Source organism: Peromyscus eremicus, chromosome 15 (genome assembly GCF_949786415.1).
Source record: "Peromyscus eremicus chromosome 15, PerEre_H2_v1, whole genome shotgun sequence".
Taxonomy (NCBI): Eukaryota; Metazoa; Chordata; class Mammalia; order Rodentia; family Cricetidae; genus Peromyscus; species Peromyscus eremicus.
In genome coordinates, this window is record NC_081431.1 from 38,240,632 (window position 1) to 38,263,232 (window position 22,601).

A 22,601-nucleotide genomic window follows, 5' to 3' on the forward strand; every position below is an offset into this window, starting at 1 on the left:
TCAGAGAAACCAAACAATTCCCAGACGATTAGGGGCCTTGTGGAGTCGGCACAATGTTCCTTAAAGCCATCTTTGAAGAAATTGTGATTCAGTCATGTGGAGTTTTGAAAACAGCTGTGCCCTGATTGGTTTGCTCTGTGCTGCTTCTCCCAACCTGCTTGGAAGTTTTTCAGCCTTTGAAAGAATTATTTGATTCATCCACAAATGACTCTGCGCTTTTCTCATTGAAGTACTCAGTCCAGTGTAGCGTCTGTCTGGGAGGCTTTCTAGAAAAGCAGCTTTCTGAGTTGTGGATCTGAGAGCGTTTGTAAATCTGTGCCTAAAATGTCCGTCCATTCCTATCTGGGCGTCTGTCTGATCCCTGAGCATGTGTGCTTTTCTTATGTGGATTCCTAACCACAGAATCTTTGTTCCCCATTCTTGGAATCTTTCGGGTGATCTGATTCAGCTGCTTGTTGAAAATAGAAGGTCCATTTCTGTGAGCCCCCAAAACACAGTGCGTTTGTTTGCTGGATTCTTGTTCGTTTTTGAAACAGGGTCTTACTCTGTAGCTCTGGGTGGCCTGGAAACATACAGAATGGCCAGCAATCCTCCTGTCTCAGCCTCCCAAATGCTGGGGTGAATCCTAGATTTTCTAAACACCTTCGTTTCTAGTCACTGTCCTTCGTCCCCCTCAGCCTCTCTCCATCCTCGAGGTCCGTTGGCTGAGTGAAGTTAATGCGTCACAGATGCAGGTTTGAGAGATCAAGGCAGTGGGAAAACCCCAGCTAACACCATGTCACTTCAGGTTACTGCTCAGACTTATTCGGACTAACTAAATAACAACAGTTTCATGTGCTAGGAGAACTTGGAAGGCAGGAGAAGACCCCTCCATTAGCTGTCTCTTTCTGTTCCCTCTCACAGAGGGAGTGACAGTCTAAGTAGTCACTAGTGTCGTCTCTATGAGGATTTTTGAACAGAGTTTAAAGAAACTTCATGATCTTCACAAAGGCAGTTTTCTTGAGTCCTTCTGGCTGCAGCTTCTGTTGACTTTTGATTCCTCAGAGAAAGGAAGACATTAAGACATAAGCGTTAGGCCGCTAATTATAATGCTGTATATAAGGGGCTGCATTTAAATGATTGTCCTGGCCGGGCGGTGGTGGCGCACGCCTTTAATCCCAGCACTCGGGAGGCAGAGCCAGGCGGATCTCTGTGAGTTCGAGGCCAGCCTGGGCTACCAAGCGAGTTCCAGGAAAGGAGCAAAGCTACACAGAGAAACCCTGTCTCGAAAAACCAAAAAAAAAAAAAAAAAAAAAAAAAAAAAAAGATTGTCCTGGATTCCTAAAATACCCGTGTGCAAATTTGAGTTCAGGGGGGATAAAGACTGGAGTTAATCCTGTTGAAATGCTTTGTGCCCCTTTGGGGTGTCAGAGAAAACCTGAAGCCTTCTGTTTCCCACTGGCTGTCACCACTGATGCCTGTGTCCTCTCATTGTCCCTGTTCTCTCTCATTGTCATTGTTTCTTAGAGCTGTCCTTTCTATGTGACACTGTTTCTCCTCATCTTTAGACAGAAGCAAAGGCTCCACATTCATCTGGCAAGTAGTGGATAAGGAGTGAGAGCTGGGTCATAGCCAGGTGTGGTGGCGCATGACTTTAATCCCAGCACTTGAGGCAGAGGCTGGTCTTTCCAACCGTGTCATCCGTGAGAGCATATAAGCATATTCTCATTACCCTTCCTGCAATTACACGCATAGGCATTTTTAGGTTTTAATTTTATTTTATTAACTTATTCTTTTTTTTTTTTTTTTTTTTTTTTTGGTTTTTCAAGACAGGGTTTCTCTGTGTAGCTTTGCGCCTTTCCTGGAACTCACTTGGTAGCCCAGGCTAGCCTCGAACTCACAGAGATCCACCTGTCTCTGCCTCCCGAGTGCTGGGATTAAAGGCGTGCGCCACCACCGCCTGGCTATTAACTTATTTATTTATTTTTAATTTGAGACATGGTCTTACTAGAACATCTCAGGCTGTTCTAGAACTCACTATGTAGCTCAGATGGTCTCAAACTCATAGTATTCCTTCTGCCTCAATGTAAAAATATACCCGTGAAAAAAATACATATGTATTCATAATACATAAATATATTTAAAAGCTGCAAGTATTTATCTTGAAATATTAAGAACAGCTGGAGGCCCAAAACAATAACAATTGTATATACTTTTTATTTATGTTTTTTGAGACAGAGGATCCTCCTGCCTCTGCCTCCTGAGTGTTTAGATTACATGTGTGTACCAACCACTTCACATGCTTCTACATATGTATTTGTATATGATTTTATATATATACATATATATGTACACTTAAATGTTTTATGAATATGTGTAGCAATATTTAGATATACAACTAGGTACACATACATATTCATATATATATTTTTTTCGAGACAGGGTTTCTTTGTGTAGCCTTGGCTGTCCTGGAACTAATTCTGTAGACCAGGCTGGCCTCAAACTCACAGAGATCCACCTGCCTCTGCCTCCCGAGTGCTGGGATTAAAGGCATGCGCCGCCGCCGCCGCCACATTTATTCATGTTCTATGATTAGCTAAATACATAGTTATGGAGGTAGGAATAAATATTATATAAACATAGATATGATATAGAATGACATGCTTTAAAATGTAAATTGTGGGAGCTGGAGTGATGACTCAGTGGTTAAGAGCACTTGTTGCTCTTGCAGAGGACTGGGATTTGGTTCCCAGCACCCACATGGTAGTTCACAACCATCCATAACTCCAGTTCCAGGCGGGGAGGGGGGTGTTGATGCCTTCTTCTGATCTCCGCAGACACTAGGCCTGTGCATATAAACACATGCAGGCAAAATGCATAAAATAAGAAATTTTTTTTAAAAAGCTGTTTAGAATATAAGTTGTGGGAACTTGGGGGCAAAGGGATTTTTTGTTGTTGTTGTTTTGTTTTTCAAGACAGAGTTTCTCTGTATAGCTTTGGATCCTGTCCTGTCCTGGAACTCACTCTGTAGACCAGGCTGGCCTCGAACTCACAGAGATCTACCTGGCTCTGCCTCCGAGTGCTGGGATTAAAAGCGTGCTACACCACTGCCCAGCTGCAAAGGGATTTTTTTAAGGGAAAAAAGACTGGTAATTACATAATATAGACATTGATATTTATTGGCGAAATTATTAAGGCCACTCCACGTAGTTAAAAGGAAGATTTATTTAGTGGGTAACTTACAAATGAAGGGATAGGTAGGTCGCGGGGTCTGGGGAAGGTGTATTGCAGAAGGTGTTCTCTGGAGCTCTGTTCAGTCAACCTCCACTGTCCAGGGTCCCAGAATATCGCCTGGCATGGTGGCATGTGACTGATCCCAGCACTTTGGAGGTGAAGGCTGGAAGATCAAGGTCCTTTGTCTACGTAGCATCTTGGGGGTGGGGGGAAGGTGGAAGGTATACATTCTTACTGGGGTATGTGTTGTTACTGTGTTTTCAGCAGCCATGTCTGAAACTACAAGTCAGCTATTGAAATTATTTCTTCTGCCTTTACTCCTGTGAACTCACTGTGTAGTGTGGCTTTCTACCGAACCAGCTCTGTTTAAGGGATCCCTTTCGAGAAACGTCAGTGACCCACCAACATGTGCTGACATTCTCCTTTATTTCTTTTAAAACTTCAGGAACTGAAGCCACTGTTTCTGAAGGAAGTTGGTTGTCACTTTGATGACTTTGTGACCAATCTCATTGAAAAGTCTGTGTCTCTGGACAATGGTGGGTGTGCCCTCACAACCTTCTCCATTCTTGAAGACATGAAAAACAACCACAGAGCCAAGTGAGTGTGTGCACTATTGTCTCTCAATGTAGACATCTACTCCAGTCCAGCCCCGGGTCACACTGTGTTACCACTTTACATTGTATTCTGGTTTTTCAGTTCGATTCTCATTATTTTGCCTTGGGTAGCCTAGATCCCTATGTGGATCAGCCTGGCCTCAGATTCACAGAGATCTGCTGCCTCTGCCTCCTGAGTGCTGGGAATAAAGATTTTTTTTCCCCTCTTAATATAGGGTTCCATTCATTTTATTTATTATCATAGCTTTAAATTTGTTTTATTTTTTGAGACAGGATTTCTCTGTGTAGTCCTGACTGTCCTGGAACTAGCTCTATAGACCAGGCTGGCCTTGAACTCACAGAGATCCACCTGCCTCTGCCTCCTGAATGCTGGGATTAAAGACATGACCCACCACTGCCCAGCTAACTTAATTTTTTTTTAGCATTCATTTATTTTGTATGTGTGTGTATGTGGGGCATGCAGTCCACACTGTACATGTAGAGGTCAGAGGACAGTTTTTGATGGTCAGTTCTCCTCTTCCACCATGTGGATCCCGGACTGAGCTAAGGTTCTCGGGTTTGGTGATGAGTACCTTCACCTGCTAAGGCATCACACTGGCCCAGTGTGGGTTTTATAATGTAGACAGAACCTTAAGCCAAGCCCCTCATTGTGAGGTAGATAGTACAGCTATCTGCATGTTACAGATTGGTGCAGCCATCCAAGATCCTGCCAGAGTCTATCCAAGATTTAACCCAGAGTCCGGCTCCAGAGGCCGTACTTTTTTTTTTTTTTTTTTTTTGGTTTTTCGAGACAGAGTTTCTCCGTGTAGCTTTGCGCCTTTCCTGGAACTCACTTGGTAGCCCAGGCTGGCCTCGAACTCACAGAGATCCGCCTGCCTCTGCCTCCCGAGTGCTGGGATTAAAGGCGTGCACCACCACTGCCTGGCCAGAGTCCGTACTTTTAACCACAACATTCCATGCCTGTTGTACTCTTTTTGGGGTGTGCTTGTAATAAAGTACCCTGCAGTTGGTATGTGTTTAGAGGGGAAAGTATCTATCGATGACTAATAATGTGCTAATTTGCCATTCCGGGCTCTCTACCAGTCTCTCGTGGGAATGATTTTGAGAATCAATAGCCAACAGCAGTGCCCTAAGTAAGATGGTAGGTGGGGCACTACTATGTGAATTTCTGTTTCTCAAAAGCACCTGATATGATCGGGAAGCTGTTGGGAGGTTACAAGTTCTTTCACACTGAACATCAGGGTGAAAGACGCTCCAAGCCTGGAGCGAGAACTGACTCTTGCAAGTTGTCCTTTGGTTTCTACACACGTGTGTGCCACCCTCCCCCAAAGAGTAATTAAGTAAAATGTCAAAAGGTAAACAAACATCAGGCACTGTGGAGGACACATCAATAGCAGTGTACAGTGTAGGGGACACATCAATAGTATACAGTGTGGGGGACACATGAATAGCAGTATACAGTGTGGGGGACACATTGATAGTAGTGTACAGTGTGGGGGACACATCAATAGTATACAGTGTGGGGGACACATAAATAGTATACAGTGTGGGGGACACATCAATAGTATACAGTGTGGGGGACACATCAATAGCAGTGTACAGTGTGGGGGACACATCAATAGTATACAGTGTGGGGGACACATGAATAGCAGTATACAGTGTGGGGGACACATTGATAGTAGTGTACAGTGTGGGGGACACATCAATAGTATACAGTGTGGGGGACACATCAATAGTATACAGTGTGGGGACACATCAATAGTATACAGTGTGGGGGACACATCAATAGTATACAGTGTGGGGGACACATCAATAGCAGTGTACAGTGTGGGGGACATATCAATAGTATACAGTGTGGGGGTCACATCAATAGAGTGTACAGTGTGGGGGAACACATCAATAGTATACAGTGTGGGGGACACATCAATAGTATACAGTGTGGGGGACACATCAATAGTATACAGTGTGGGGACACATCAATAGTATACAGTGTGGGGGACACATCAATAGTATACAGTGTGGGGGACACATCAATAGCAGTGTACAGTGTGGGGGACATATCAATAGTATACAGTGTGGGGGTCACATCAATAGAGTGTACAGTGTGGGGGAACACATCAATAGTATACAGTGTGGGGGACACATCAATAGTATACTGTGTGGGGGACACATCAATAGCAGTGTACAGTGTGGGGGACACATCGATAGTATACAGTGTGGGGTCACATCAATAGAGTGTACAGTGTGGGGGACACATCAATAGCAGTGTACAGTGTGGTGGAGGACTGCCCATTGCCTCAAGGTCTCTCAGGACAGGTGGTACAGGCACTGCCTTTCCATGAGGCTAGAAATGGAAACTGCTGCTTCAGTTAGATATCTGACATAGCTCCTACCTAAACAAGTACCCATGTACCCACTTCACAGCACTGTCAGGAGTGGTGAGATAACACATAAACCCCTCCACACAGTGCTGGATTTGAAGGGGAAGGAAGTCAAGAGATGATACCAGTACACTTGCGTCCTCTTGCTCATGGGATTAAGCTTATGGTCAAACTTCTGCTCCCTATGTTTTGTTGTAATTGTTTTCTTTTCCAGAGATCTGAGAGCACCTCCAGAACAAGGGAAGATTTTTATTTCAAGGCGGTCTCTGTTAGAGTAAGTGATTTTTGCTTTTGTTAGTTATCAGTTTGATTTAGGAAGAAAAAACTGTCCTGATTTATAGACTCTCTGGTCTATCATGTCTATCCAGTTTGTTCTAAGTTCATATAAATCATGAACTTTGGTGATGTTTTTGTGTTCCTTCTCGCCTCTCTTCTAGTTCTCTTTCTGGCTTCTTTGTAAAAGTTAGACATAAAACCAGATATCTCTCTCCTTTGACCAATGTTTTGAAGTTGTGCTACGGAGAATTGTTTATCCAGAGAGTTAGAGCAGAAGTAGTCCATTTGGAGAGAATTTTGGAGTTGCTGCTGTCTTAGGGTTTCTATTGCTATGACGAGACACCATGACCTCAGCAACTCTTCTAAAGGAAAACATTTAATTGGGGTGGCTTACAGTTTCAGAGGTTTAGTTCATTATCATCATGGTGCAGCATGGTGGCGTGCGGGCAGACATGGTGCTGAAGAAGTAGCCAAGTGTCCTACCTCTTGATTTATAGGCAACAGGAAGTGAACTGAGACACTGGATGTGGCTTGAGCATATATGAGACCTCAAAGCCCACCTCTGCAGTGACACACTTCCTCCAACAAGGCCACACCCACTCCAATAAAGCCACACCTCCTAATAGTCCCTTTAAGGACCATTTTCTTTCAAACCACCTCAGCTGCCTTCTTGATATGTGTGTGTGTTTCCACCTCATTTTCCTGAGATTCTTGATAGTTTCCTCAAAGTTACTTTTAAAAAAATCCATGATTATCCACTCTCTTTAAAATTGCATGCTATGAATGCATTGTGCTGACTTAACTTATGAACGGAAAACAACAGGTACACTTTGGATGGGAGGTGGTTGTTCGTTTTTTTCTGTTGTTAGTCATTTATAAGTCACCTACTTATTCAGGTATTCATTGGGATATCGATGAAATTTACCTGCAATAGGAGAGAACATTGGGTTGGTGAAAATTAAATCAGGGGCTGTAATGTGCCTTCATTTAAAAATGAACCTTGTTTATCAAAACTTACATTATAAGCCGAATTGCTGTGTAGTTCCTAACCTTGATGAGGAGGGCAGAGTGTTCTATATTCTGTTCATGTTGTACTTTAAAGCAACTGGGCTGTGTTCTAGTTTCAAGAGAGTGATCTTTTAAAGTTTATAATCTGGAGAAAAATGCAGGCTTTTCACAAAGAAAGAAGAGTCATTATTTAAACATTTAAACCTAAGAATTGTATTACTGAAAAATTAACAATGAAAGGGAGCTGTTGTTCATTGGTAGAGTGCTTCCCGAGGCATGCATGAAGTCCTCATTAACGATTAGGGGAGGAAGGAAGAAGGGAGAAGAGAAGAGAGAAATTATCAATGAAAATATACTTGAACTTTAAAAAAAAAAATGTGACCAAGGAAATAGCTTAGCTAGGTTTTTATTAGATTTTGAAGATCCTTTATACAGAAGCTTAAGAATAGTTGAGATCCTTCAAAGTCACTTAAAAGGCTGCGCACACTTCCCCAAACCAAGGTAAAGCGCTTGTTTCAGTTGGCTGCAGGAGATACTGCAGAGGAAGAGTCACCCAGAAGGGCATTCTGTTAAAGGCCAACAGCCAGTCTGAAGGACTGTAAGCCCGCAGAAAGCGGTAGGCGGTAGGCGCTGGGAATGGTTAAGGGTTAAGTTGGTGGGCGGCGGCCGGCTACCATCGTCCACAAAGGAACACAGACTTCAGTGAGTTCGTAAAACCAGGCTTTCTGGAGGGTTTGGAATTGATCCCTACTCCTTCTTTCTGGAGACTCGCCTTTGCTCACACAGTAAACAGCTGTTGGTGGGCTGTCTAGATGCGGGTAGCCATGCTGGTTTCTGTGAGTCGGTACCCTATTTTAGAAAGAAAGTTTCAGAATCCGTTATTTTTCACCTTGATTGTGTCATTTAATTTCTGTATATTTCAGGTTTAATATTATCCTTTTTTGATTTTTAAAGAGATTTCTCAAAGAGTGGATTAAATATCTTGTAAACTGCTTTAAAAAGTGTCTGTTATGTGGGACTTTAAAATGAAATATAGATTATTAACTTAGGATTTGCTTGACCTACATTTTCAGTGAGCTGTTTGAAGTGGACCACATCCGAACAATTTACCACATGTTCATTGCGCTCCTCATCCTCTTTATCCTCAGCACTCTTGTGGTAGATTACATTGATGAAGGAAGGTAAGACAGGCAGGGGTCTGGCTAGTTGATGTGTGAAAAGTTTACCGTTCTCATTTGCTTAAAAAAATTCCAAGACAGCTGAGTGGATGGCGAGTTTCTTCTATCCTAAAAGTAAAAGAAAAGAGTTTAATTACTCATCATCATCATCACCATCATTTTGTTGTTATTTGAGAAAGTAGTCCAGCTCGACCTCAGACTTAACTACATAGCTGAAGGTGACCTTGAACTCCTGACCCTCCTTCCCCATCTCCCAAGGGATGACAGGTCTGCACTCAACAGTGAGCTATACCCACGACTCTTTTAAAGTGCTCTCTCTCTATTTTACAGGGTTACATAAGGCCATTGTTGTGCAAGTACATAATGTTCATTGAGCTCATTGTCCCTATATGGTGCTGCCTTCTCCTCTCTACTCCCTCCTCTTAGTCCCCTCTATTCCCCAGCTTGCTTCTACTTTCATATCATCTACACACACGATCTTGTGTGTCTGTAAAGTCTAGAGCCCACAAATGATAGAAAACATGTAATATAAATATAAATAAATCTCTCTAAATATAAAGTTGACATAATTCCCTTAGTAAGATTATGTCCAGTTGCACTTGTTTTCCTGTAAATGGTACAACTTCACTCTTAGATTGAAAAAAAGTCCATTGTGTATATAAAACACATTTTCCTTATGCGTCCTCCATTGATGGACACTTAGGTTGGCTCAGTAGCCTAGCTGCTGTGAACAGTGCTATAGTAAACACACGTGACATGTTGGTACCATGACCTTGATATGTTAATGTTGCAGTGTTTCTCAAAGTTGAAAGGTGTGTGTGTGTGTGTGTGTGTGTGTGTGTGTGTGTCAGAGAGAGAGAGAGAGAGAGAGAGAGAGAGAGAGAGAGAGAGAGAGAGAGAGAGAGAGGATTTTAAGTTCTGTAAACTGATTGCATAGCAAAGATTCACTCCTTTTTACTTTTCTCCCTACAGGCTGGTACTTGAGTTCAATCTCCTGGCCTACGCTTTTGGCAAACTTCCCATTGTTGTTTGGACGTGGTGGGCCATGTTCCTGTCTACACTTTCAATCCCCTACTTCCTGTTCCAGCGCTGGGCCCATGGCTACAGCAAGTGTTCTCATCCACTGATCTATTCCCTTGTCCATGGCTTTTTCTTCTTAGTCTTTCAGCTTGGTATTCTGGGCTTTGTCCCTACGTATGTTGTGTTAGCATACACACTGCCTCCAGCCTCCCGGCTCATTGTTATACTTGAACAGGTAAGGATTTGAGTGTTACTGGGAATGATGCTATGCCTAGTAATAACAGTAATGATCTAATGCTGATGCTGTTATTAATGGATGTCAGCACTGGATATATGTTCATATGTATCTCGATACGGTTATCTGTGGAATTGAAGGGTTTTTGAGTCAGGAGCTCATGTATACCAAGTTAGGCCCTAACTTTCCTGCCACCTGCTCCCAAACCCTGGGATTGCAGGTACGCTGCATGCCTGCTTTAGAATCAAAGCGTTTGACTGGGTCATATCATTTTAAAAAGTTCATTCTACTTCAGGTATCTGGATTTATTTAATCATATTGAACTATTTTTTTTTAATTTATTGATTTTTATTTTTATGTGCATTGGTGTTTTGCCTATATGCATGTCTGTGTGAGGATGTCAGATCTTGGAATTACAGACAATTGTGAGCTGCCATGTGGGTGCTGGAAATTGAACCTAGGTCCTCTGGAAGAGCAGTCAGTGCTCTTAACCGCTGAGCCATCTCTCCAGCTCATATTGAACTATTTTTGAAAAAAGTTTTGAAATACTTTTTTGTAAAAGTCATTTAGATTATATGTTTGTATTTGAAAAACTCCATTTTTGAAGCACTGAACTCACCCTTATGTTGTTACTCTTATTGAAATGAGAGAAACATTTTAATTTGTTTGTACTACACTCTGGAATTTTCTGGCTTGTGTTGACCAGTCAGGAGACATTTTCTGACCATCTCCTTTGCAGTGCTGGGGGAAGTGTCCGGCAGGAGCTCCACCATGGAGCTACATTCAGCCCTTGAACAGATTTTTAACTTCTCAATTTTTTTTCAATAAACTTGTAATACTTCTATTAGGTACAAAATAATTTAAGTGATTACATGTCCTTCACTGGAAGTTTTATTTTCCTTTATAAAGGCTAACTTGAGTTGGTATGTGAAAATTTAAGTTTTGTGTGAATATTACCCAGTGCAGTTCTGGAGTTACTTATAGGAGAGAAGACAAGGAAATTCATTTCCCCTCTCCGTCGGCAGATTCGTTTGGTGATGAAGGCTCACTCGTTTGTCAGAGAGAATGTGCCGAGAGTATTGAATGCAGCCAAGGAGAAATCAAGTATGTAACTCTGTCACCTTAAAGGATTATTGATGGGATATTTCATCCTTTTGCACGCCAGGATGACTTTGTAGTCTGTAGAGAGTATATTTCATTCTAAGTGCATGGGATCCATATTGATTTGGAAGACTCATTATTTCTTGACTACTCTGTTTTGTCCTTTTATCTACAATGCAAAAAATGTACCTTTAGACCCCTGTAGTTTAGCATTCATGGAATGTTCACAGCCTCACTGCACTGGGTCTGCTTACTTTGCAAATTGTAGCTTTCCATTCTAGAATTGTTATCTTAGTCACAGTAATGGCTTAGAGAGATTGGCAATACTGGGTTATTGCATGAATAACAAGTCATTTTAGTAGACTAGGAAGGAAAACAGGAGCCAAGAGGTCATGCTCTTCTTCCCTGCTCTTCTTCCTCCTCCCAACCCCCAGGGTTTCTCTGGGTAATCCTGGCTGGCCTTGAACTCACAGACGCCGATTTGCCTCTGCCGCCCAAGTGCGAGCGCTGGGATTAAAGATGTGCACCACCAACCACCCGGCCAGCCCTGTTCTGGCTTCCTTTTTTTTCCTCTTCCAGTTTGCTGGGAGAAGTCAAAGATCTTGTAATCCAATAGTTTTCCTTTTTTAGGCACAGTTCCAGTACCCACAGTCAACCAGTACCTGTACTTCCTGTTTGCTCCTACACTCATTTACCGTGACAGCTATCCCAGGTAACCTTGAGAGGGGAGGAAATCCAAGTAAGGGGGCAGCTTTGGAGGAGGGCAGTTCATCCAGGGCTACAGAGAAAATTGAATGCTGTAAGTGGTCATTCTAGCAGGCCAGTTCTAATTAATAATTCTTGATAGAATTATATAATTTTGTTATGTGTTTTGGTAGTGGTGGTGGTGGGGGTTGGAGACCAAATTCAAGGCTTCACGGCATGCTAAGTACACAGTAAGTCCTGTTAAGTTATTCCTCTGCCCATAAACAATGGTCTGTGTAGAAAAACATTGTTAGGTTATGTACATTGTAGCTAAAAGGACAAAACAGAAATAGTTCGTTGCTTGTTTTAGAGAACCTGCTTTTCTTCTTTTCAGGACTCCGACTGTAAGATGGGGTTACGTTGCTAAGCAGTTTTTACAGGTAACTTTTGGTTTTTCGAGACAGGGTTTCTCTGTGTAGCTTTGCGCCTCTCCTGGAACTCACTTGGTAGCCCAGGCTGGCCTCGAACTCACAGAGATCCGCCTGGCTCTGCCTCCCGAGTGCTGGGATTAAAGGCGTGCGCCACCAACGCCTGGCACAGGTAACTTTTTAAAAACTGCCTAACGTGTTATTGATTGGTACATTTTATTTGATTTAACAAATGGGCTTCTTTTTTATTTTATGTTCATTGGTGTTTTGCCTGCGTGTACGTCTGTGTGAGGGTGTCAGAAGCCCTGGAACCGGAGTTACAGACAGGTGTGAGCTGTCGTGTGGGTGCTGGGAAGTCAACCTGGGACCTCTAGAAGAGCAGCCAGTGCTCTTAACTGCTGAGCCATCTCTCCGTGGCTGTCCTGGAACTCACTATATAGACCAGGCTGGCCTCGAATTCACAGCTACCCACCTGCCTCTGCCTCCCAAGTGCTGGATCAAAGGTGTGCGCCATTATGGCTGACCCTTTTTTTAAAAAATCTATTTAAAATGTTGAGCCAGTGGTGGCTCAGAGGCAGGAGGATCTCTGAATTCTAGTATCAGTGAGGACTTGACTATAGTGAGACCCTGTCTCCAAAAACTAAAGTTGGTAAAGTATGTCAGTGAGCAGCTCAAGAATGCTTTCTGTTGGGACTTCAGCCATTAAAGCTGCCCAAATGCAGTCCGTGTGCTTTGCCAGTTCAGACGCCATTTTCTTCACTAGAGGAGAGTGTTTAAATGAAAGTCATTCTGTTTGGTAAGTTCAGTTAAGAACCTAGATAGATTTCCTTCTCCCTTTTCTGGGGAGGTGTTGTATGTGTGGGGGTTTGTTTTGAACCCCCCATTTCTTCCTCACTCATTTTGAGAATCATAAATCCCAGAGATTCCCATTTTAAATTCTGTTTAAGTTAAATACTCAGCTGTAAAATGAGTTCTCTTTATTCTGGGCTTCATCGACAGGTTTTTTAACAATCTTCTAAAAATGCCATTTGGGCCAAGTGTGGTGACAGGTGTCTATAAACCCAGTCAGTACTCAGGATGCTGAGGGAAGAGGATTGTTGAGTTTGAAGCCAGCCTGAGCTACACAGCAAGACGTGACCTTAAAAAAAAAAAAAGAAAGAAAGAAAGAAAATCATTTAGTAAATGATAAAGAAAAACCGTGGTAGAAATGAGGCTTGAGTAATCTCTTTGAAGGAGTGGGGCAGAGTCCTGTGTACTGGAGTTAAAGAAATATATGTAAACATTAGTGGTATGTGGATTTCTCTTGGAGGAAGACATGCCCTCCCTCTTACTTTATGAAGCTGGCATTGTTTTCTTTGCTGTGTTCCAGGTTTTTGGCTGCCTGTTTTATGTATACTACATCTTTGAGAGACTCTGCGCTCCATTGTTCCGGAATATCAAACAGGAGCCCTTCAGCGCTCGTGTTCTGGTCCTGTGTGTATTTAACTCCATTTTGCCAGGTAAGCTGGAGGCTCACTGATTTGCTCATCCGTATATACAGTCAGGAAGAAAGCAGGAAGCTGCTCTCTGTAGGCACCCTGCGTTTTCCTGAGAACTGAGCTGTACAAATACCCACCCACCACCTCTTCATCTGTTCCAGAAGTAAAATGTCCGTCTAGTTTCACTTCTCACTCAAGTTTGGACCGTCTGCATTTAGTGTATCTTCCTTTTCCTATTCGGTTCTCTATAACCTGTAATCTCACCAGGCCATCAAATACCCATAGGTAAAGTCGCCAGTAACCTCCTGATGCTAAACCCGACAGATGGTTTAGCTGTTTCCAGAGTGTTTCTAGGAGACACAGGATGCTCTGGCCACATTGTGAAGTCTCAATTTGCCACTATTTGCTCTGCTTTTACCATACCTTGTCTCTGGTTTCGTTCACTCCATGTAGTTTTTTCTGATCACACACGAGTTCCTACTGTGTGCCAGTGCTGAGGACTCAGCTGTAGATGATGCAGACACAGTCTGTGCTTCAGGGAGCTTGACCTCAGAGCTTCTTTGGCTTAACCTCTGGCCTCTACTACTGCTGTCGTCATCTCCCTTTCTTGTCTTTTAGATGTTCTCATAGCATGAATAGACACACACGCACACGCACACACGCACACAAACTTAACTCACTTGACTGCAAACTCCTTGAGATTAAGGAGCATATTTTAAGATTATTTATTTATTTTTGTTGTATTAGTATTTATTAGTATTAGTGTTTGCCTGAATGTATGTGTACCGTGTGCTTGCAGTAGCCTTAGAGGCCAGAAGAGGGTGTCAGATCCCCTGGAACTGGGTGCTGGGTCATCTGGAAGAGCGGTCCGTGGTTTTAACCACTGAGATCTCTCCAGCCCCAAGCTTCATTCTTTAGAGCCACTTTCAGTTTATCCTGTGTTGTCCAGCAAACACCGAGGGAATCTTCTTTGAATGAGTGAATAAAATAGGTGGCATGCAATGAGTGTTTTACAGTGTAGTGTGGAAGTAGTCTATAAATAGAACAGCCTTGTGGGCTTTTTTTCTCGTGTTAAAGATGACATTTAGCATTGGGTGCTGGAATATATACTGGAGAATTAAGTAAAAATACCATCTGGAGAAAAGTGGTGGGGAGGTTTTTGGACAGAAGGACAGACAGAAAGGCCTAGGGTATCTTGGAATGGCAAAAGTCCCGTTGTAGATGGTGTTTGCAGCACCCAGGGAGAGTTAAAGCATCTCGGGCACCAAGTTCAGCTGTATGTCCAGGCGTTTCTTTAAAACAGGCTGGAATCATCTATTTTCTGTTAAAATTACATAGAAATACCTTATTATTTTTTTTTAAGTAAATAACAACAAACCCTAGCTTTCCAAGGTGTACTGCATCACCTCTGGAATGGGTGAGCTGGAATATACCAGCAGGCTTTGCGGCAGCATCCCAGCTAAACATACGCTGGTGTGTCGCTCATGATGGCTGGCTCTGTGGGCTGCTGGGAAAGACTCTTCAGGCCGTCACTCTGGTTTTCAGGTGTGCTGGTGCTGTTCCTTTCGTTTTTCGCCTTTTTGCACTGCTGGCTGAACGCCTTCGCTGAGATGTTACGCTTTGGCGACAGGATGTTTTATAAGGTATTGTATACTCTCATCTTTTCACATCTTTTCAAAAACATTATGTTTTCTTTCTAATAATAATAATAAATAAATAAATAATATATATGTGTGTGTACATATACACACACATATATACACATATATGAAACAGGATTTCTCTGTATAGCTGTGACTATCCTAGAACTCACTATGTAGACCAGGCTGGCCTTGAACTCACAGAGATCCACCTGCATCTGCCTCTGCCTCTGCCTCTGCCTCCCGATTATTGGGCATGCACCATTATGCCTGGCATTTCTGATCAATTAGAAAAAGAAATTATTGGGGGGGGGTACATATGTCCCATGAATGTGTGTTCAAGGGATGGCAGTCAGGCTGTCAGGCTTGGCAGCAAGCACTTCCCCCTCCTGAGTTGTCCTGCCTGCCTTCACATTCTCTTTTATTTCCATACTGCCAAGTATGACCTTTGTTGATTAGTATTACCAGTTTTTCAACACAAAGGCCATAAGATAATTTTTTTTTCCTAGTTTTACCAATGTTAAGTCTGAAATTCTGATATATGTATGGTAACCTTCTGGTGCCTCTTCCCTTTAGATAGCAAATGAGTGCTGTTACATACTCGTAAACTCAGCACTCGGGAGGCTGAAGCAGGAGGATTACCATGAGTTCCAGGCCAGCCTGGACTACATAGTAGAGTAAAACCTTGTCTTGGCCTTCCTTCTTCCACCCCACAGAGGCATCTAGCCTCTGCAGGACCCTGTGAGGTACTGGTGACTGTGGTGGGAAGTGTTTCTCAGAGGGCCGTATGCCAACTCCTCACTGCATTTCACATTGGCTGCTGCGTTTTACAAAGTGGCCTCAGTAGGTTAGTCCATTTAAGACTGGTGAGCGGCTCCCAAGGGAAATAAGTTCCTTCATTTTCGAAGGTGTTAGTTCTGCTTCAGATGGTATCCTTAGACTTCTGAAGCTGGCCTAGTCAAGTTTCACTGTTTTGACTTCATCTCCACCCCTTCTTTCTCAAAGACAGTAAATGTGGATGGCAAATTTTGGATGTCTTGATTCTATTCATTAGTCTTACCTTCATATTGGGAGCAAGAAATACAAAAGGGACATTGGAACCACCATCTCACTCCCTTTATAATTAAATACCGCTACCAGATCCCAGTTAGCCTGTTCCCATGTGTGCTCAGTTCTCTGATATTTAACAAGGTGGAGAGGAAGTTCACTGATAGCCGTGGTGGCAGACATTAGATGTAAAAGGTTGTGTGTTCATAACTTACTTGATGACGAGACAGAATGTGCTCAGAGCCTTAACCTATATATAGCGCTGGCATACATTAGTATTGGCTGCTAACTGCTCAGATGCCTTTTAGATTTCTGGCATCAGTATGTGGACGAACAGTTTTGTCCTAGTGTCCTGCAGGCTTTCTGTCAGGCATGTGTGCTCTTTGGGAATGGCCAGGGGTTTTGCTGTGTGTCTGTCTGATTTTATACCGTGCCTCTTCTGTCAGGACTGGTGGAACTCGACGTCATACTCCAACTACTACAGGACCTGGAATGTGGTGGTCCATGACTGGCTCTACTACTATGCGTACAAGGACCTCCTCTGGGTAAACAGCAAGACCTAGCTATGTCATGTGAGAAATGGGGGTTCGGAGAGGCCTGGAGAGATGCTTCAGGGCCTATGAGTGCTTGGTGCTCGTGCAGGGAACCTGGGTTCGGTTCTCAGAACCCACCTGGGTCAGCTTACAGCCATATACAACTGCAGTTGCAGGGGACTGGATACCCTCCTCTGGCCTCGCATGTGGTACCTGCATGCATGGGGTCCACGTATATACACATAAAAATACAGTAAGTTAGCCAGGCGGTGGTGGCGCACGCCTTTAATCCCAGCACTTGGGAGGCAGAGCCAGGCGGATCTCTGTGAGTTCAAGGCCAGCCTGGGCTACCAAGTGAGTGCCAGGAGAGGCGCAAAGCTACACAGAGAAACCCTGTCTCGAAAGAAAAAAAAAAAAAAATACAGTAAGTTAATCTTTACGAAAAAGTCCAGCATGGTAGCACACACCTACCAGCAATTGGGAGGCAGAGGCAGGTGGATCTCTGAGTTCAAGGCCAGGCTGGTCTACATCCTAAGTTTTAGTGCAGCCAACCAGACCTACACAGTAAGACCCTGTCTCAAAACAAAAGCCGAAAAGCTAGCCAAGCCAACGTGAAAGAAATGGGGATTTTTTTATAGTGTTGCACAGCTGGAAACAGTTGTGTTTAATTGCCTGTGAAGAAGGTTTTATAGTTTCTTGTCCATTTTCTTAGAAGTTTACATTTAATGATGTGTTACTGAGCATGGAAACTCTTATGTCCATTACTAGGACAATACCATGCCTTTCTCTGGACCTGGTTACAAGTTAACAATTCTTAGAGGTCTATGTAGGAGCTGAAGTGATGTACCTACCAAGGACCTGTAGGAATCTCATTGCCCACAAATAATCTCTCTCTATCCTCTCTTCCTCTCAACCCCCCCACCCCCCTCTCTTTTCTCCCTTTGTAGACCAGGCAGGCCTGGAGTTTGCACATATCCCCTTGCCTCTGTCTCCCCACTTCCATTTGGATTTGTTTCTTTGTTAAAAGTAGAGAGCTACTTTGGATTTACATCTCTTCAACCAGAGACTTGGCAGTGTGAGCCATGCTTTGGAACGTAAGGTATTTAGAGTAACTGTTACAGCCTGTACTCCTGGCTAACGGGGGTGTCTCTGAAGCAGTTTTCATTGTTAAGAGTGGGGTGTCTCTGAAGCAGTTTTCATTGTTAAGAGTGTCACCGCCTCAGTGGCTGATGGCATCCTAAGGAAACAGGTACGTGTCAGACCGTGAGTCCTGTCACTCACATTGAAGTCCCAGGTTGGGCTGAGACAAGTCTCTTGGTTTTTAATCTTAGTTCTGGAAGGGGTGCCTGCCCTGTGTTCTAGACAGTGTCCCTCTGAGGATTGAAATTTGAGCCTGGGGTGATCAAGTGAGCACTTGGAAGCTGGAGGCCAAAAGATCAGGAGTTCAAGACTAGCCTGTGGTACATGAAACCTGGCTCAATAATGTTTCTAGAACTTTTCAAAATAGCACCCCAACCTGGGACCAAGCCCTCAGCACGTGAGCCTTCACGCAGGACTCTTCAAGTCCAGACTAGAGCATTGAGCATGTTTTTGTAATTGTTTTAATAGATTTGGATTAACCTATGGAATAGGTCAAATATGACTAAGTGGCTGCCTTTAATGCATAGTAATCATGTCTCAGTGTTCATGCTTACTTTTTTTTGGTTTTTTGAGACAGGGTTTCTCTGTGTAGCTTTGCGCCTTTTCCTGGAACTCACTTGGTAGCCCAGGCTGGCCTCGAACTCACAGAGATCCGCCTGGCTCTGCCTCCCAAGTGCTGGGATTAAAGGCGTGCACCACCACCGCCCAGCACTTTTTTTTTTTTAAAGTTACTAACTCTTTGATGTTTTCTCCGTACCTCAGTTTTTCTCGAAGAGGTTCAAATCTGCTGCCATGCTGGGTGTCTTCACCATATCAGCTGTGGTGCACGAGTATGCCCTGGCCGTCTGCTTGAGCTATTTCTACCCGGTGCTCTTCGTGCTCTTCATGTTCTTCGGAAGTGAGTGCCTTGGCCTGCCACCGTGGGCGCCGGCTGTCACACCAAAGGGGAGAGCGAAACAGGAAGGGAACTCGGAGGTCTCTTAGAAAAGCCAGACGTTAGCGGGTGGTCAGAACACTGACTTTGAGTCATTGTGTGCCGTTGTGTCTACAGGTGTTTACACACTGGAGGGAGGATGTGAGCTAGATAGCCTCTTGGGGACCAATCACAAACACTGTCACTCTGCAACTCCTGAAAACGGGTTCATGTTTGAGTGTGTGGAGAGGAACCCATAAGAATCACTCAATGAAATGTATTGTCACTTGTTCTGAATTCTCTTGGTTTCCTGCTAATTAGGACTGGTAAATTTCAGTAGTGAAGCCTCATTTACTTGTAGAGTAAGTGGGCAGGACAAAAGATGCTTGTGAATGGCCGATGTTCACAGCTGGGACTCAGCCATGGCCTGTATCTGAGCCCTCGTCCCTGGTGAGCCATGTTTTTGATAAGTGTGTTTTTGTTTTCTTTCTAACTTTAGTGGCTTTTAACTTCATTGTCAACGACAGCCGGAAAAGGCCAATCTGGAACATCATGGTATGGGCTTCTCTTTTCCTGGGCCACGGAGTCATTATGTGCTTTTATTCTCAAGAATGGTATGCCCGCCAGCACTGTCCTCTGAAGAATGTGAGTTGCCAGTCCAGCTTGGGTGTCACCCCTGATTTAAGGGGGGGTGGTATTAGTCATCCCTGATGTAAGGGGGGGTAGTATTAGTTACCCCTGATGTAAGGGGTGGTGTTATGGAGGTAGTATAGTAGTGGAGAGTGTGAGGCTGAGTTGGAAGGAGGGAGGTAGGACATGAACATCAGTTCACTTCCCTGAGCTGCTCACTCCTTCACCTTTCTTCATTTAGCTCTTCTGGTTCTTCATTTTCTTTTTTCTTTTTCTGAGACAGGGTTTCTCTGTGTAGTTTTGGTGCCTTTCCTGGAACTCACTCTGTAGCCCCGGCTGGCCTCGAACTCACAGAGATCCGCCTGGCTCTACCTCCCAAGTGCTGGGATTAAAGGTGTGCGCCACCACCACCTGGCCCATTTTCCTTTTTCTTTACCTCCTGTGACTTTGCACCTCCAGGGTTTTCCCAGTGGCACGTACATCCCTTCTTCTGTCCCCCCAAAAGTAATAAGCTTTTCTAAAACATGTCAGTCAACACTGATGTCTGGGGCTGCATTTCTGTTGATTTTACCACTCTCTTTGTTTTCTCCCCTCGTGGTTATGTTTGGGGTTGGTTTGTTTTGTTTGAGTCCGTAGGTGGATGACTCCATTTGTATGTGACTGAGATTCCCTGTTGGTGTATCTTCCCGGGTAATTCTTCCAGGAACCGTGACTGAGTGCAGATATCTACAGCTGAGAGTCTCCGTGCACATCTGCACTGCCGTCTTCCCTCACGCAGCCCCTCTTATCCCTCCTTCCTTCCTGCCGAGGCCTTTTGTGCATTTGATGTGCTGGGTCCCGGCAGTCCCTGGTCACGCTGTTCTTTATACTCTGGTCTCCCACCTCAGATTTGATTCCCCCCTGACTGAGATCCAGTTTGGATGCCGCACTTGCCATGGAAGCTTTTGTTTTGTTTTGTTTTGTTTTTGTTTGTTTGTTTGTTTGTTTGTTTTTGTTTTTTGAGACAGGGTTTCTCTGTGTAGCTTTGTGCCTTTCCTGGAACTCACTTGGTAGCCCAGGCTGGCCTCGAACTCACAGAGATCCGCCTGGCTCTGCCTCCCGAGTGCTGGGATTAAAGGCGTGTGCCACCACCGCCCGGCCATGGAAGCTTTTTGAATTCTTGTTCCATCTTTCCTGTTTTGGAACTTCCAAAGTCTTTCATATTGAATTGGATCACTAACTTAAAACCTTGTATTATAGTCATATACACATGCTTTATTTTTCTAGTCCTATCACTATTTAGATTTTTAGGCTGAAACTGAATGTTGTTGGTTTTTTTTTACTCTTTGCTCCTTTACTCTATGGGGGACCCTCCACCCAGCTCCCAAATAAATATACATGGAGGCTTATTTCTTACTTATAAATGCCCGGCCTTACCTTGGCTTATTTCTAGCCAGCTTTTCTTAATTTAAATTATCCTATCTACCTTTTGCCTCTGGGCTTTTTCCTTTTCTTGCTTCTGTATTATCTTTACTTTCACTCTTACTCCATAGTTGGCTGAATGGCTGGCCCCTTCTTTTTTTCACTCCTTAACCTTGACCTCTCTTGCTTCTCATTTATTCTCTCTGCCTACCAGCCCCGCCTATCCTTTCTCCTGCCTTCCTATTGGCTGTTCAGCTCTTTATTAGACCAATCAGGTGTTTTAGTCAGGCAAAGTAACACAGCTTCACAGAGTTAAACAAATGCAACATAAAAGAATGCAACATATCTTTGCATCATTAAAACAAATGTTCCAGAGCAGAAACAAATGTAATACAGCTTAAAATAATATTCCACAACAATTGAATTTTGCTAAAATAAGGTGTCAAGTTGCTAAGAGACACAGTGCCTATTTACAATTTGATCCATGGTTCATGGAGCTGAATGGAGTTTACTAAACTTAGGAAACTCTTTACGAAGCTTCTCAGTTGAATTAATTGATGCTGTTGGTAGAAAACATCTCAACATCTTTTGAAACAAGGAGTTTCTCAAACCTTAAAGGTTGCTGAAATGCTGGGGGCCAGTTTAAAGAAGTCCAGTATATAACCTTCAGCTGTTACCTACCCCATACCTAACTCACATGTGCTGTGGCCATAAATCAACTGCTGTGTTATTTCTCCCGTCGTAGCCCACATTTCTGGATTATGTGCGACCGCGTTCCTGGACCTGTCGGTATGTGTTTTAGAAGCCTCGTCTCTGCTGCCTTCTTGCCAATGAAGATATTCTTCCTGATTCTGAGCCAGCCGTTGTCAGCAGTTACTGAACTGATCTATGCCACGTTGTTTGGACACTCCAGCCTTTCCGACGGCTCACCCGAAGCTGGGCTCGGTTCACTCAATGATTTTGGGGCAGGGAGGGGTTGGTTTCCTTTTGGGTAGGAAGGAGACCAATGGCTGAGGTAATGGCAGATTTTTTCGGAGTTATCTCAGCTCAAGCCTTGGTAGTTTTATCTGTTTATTTTCTTGATTCTGTCCAGCCAGAGACTAAACATATCTTGGCCATAAATTAGCCAAAAACACTCAGGAAGAAATCATCCCAGTACCTCTGGCTTCCAGGTTTTTCATGTACACTGTTAGGAGGTTAACTAATTAACTGCAATTGGGGAGAAATGAATTGTGTTATTTCTAGTAGAAAGAGAGATAATATTGTTATGCTTTCTGCTCATATCTTTTTTTGCTATTCTGTTTTGCTTTGTCTCTGAGCTGGGAATAGAATCCAGGGCCTTGCCCAGTGGCAGCACACTGAACCATACCCCAGCCCCATATTGTATTTTTCCCAAAGTTTTGGTCTACTCTTTTTTTTTTTTCTGTATAAGTTATGTTTTGTTTTTTGTTTTTTTAATTAGCGTTCTTTCACCTTGAACTCAATACTAGTACAAATTCAAGGGTCAGAAGTATGAAGGGAAAAATAGATTGCCTTTTGAAACTTCAAAAGTCATTTTAAAACAGACTCACTGAGCTGGTCGTATATTTTAATTATGCTATCAGAAGAAGATTTTATTGTTATTGGTTTGGTTTTTTTTAAGAGGCAGGGTCTTGCTATGTAGCCCAGGCTGGTCTTGAAC

General features: G+C 43.4%; 1 protein-coding gene across 1 annotated transcript in view; it reads left to right on the forward strand.

Moving 5' to 3' along the window:
• Soat1 (sterol O-acyltransferase 1) overlaps positions 1-22,337 on the forward strand; it is a 47,808-nt gene extending 25,471 nt beyond the window's left edge. The window contains exons 4-16 of the mRNA XM_059280730.1: positions 3,659-3,810; positions 6,423-6,482; positions 8,566-8,673; positions 9,643-9,925; positions 10,951-11,029; positions 11,657-11,738; positions 12,105-12,150; positions 13,508-13,637; positions 15,162-15,259; positions 16,750-16,848; positions 18,739-18,874; positions 19,389-19,534; positions 21,666-22,337. Of these exons, the coding sequence (XP_059136713.1) occupies positions 3,659-3,810; positions 6,423-6,482; positions 8,566-8,673; positions 9,643-9,925; positions 10,951-11,029; positions 11,657-11,738; positions 12,105-12,150; positions 13,508-13,637; positions 15,162-15,259; positions 16,750-16,848; positions 18,739-18,874; positions 19,389-19,534; positions 21,666-21,722 (1,476 nt within the window). The 3' untranslated portion in view covers positions 21,723-22,337. The remainder of the gene's footprint in view (positions 1-3,658; positions 3,811-6,422; positions 6,483-8,565; positions 8,674-9,642; positions 9,926-10,950; positions 11,030-11,656; positions 11,739-12,104; positions 12,151-13,507; positions 13,638-15,161; positions 15,260-16,749; positions 16,849-18,738; positions 18,875-19,388; positions 19,535-21,665) is intronic.
• The last annotated feature ends 264 nt before the right edge of the window (positions 22,338-22,601 follow it).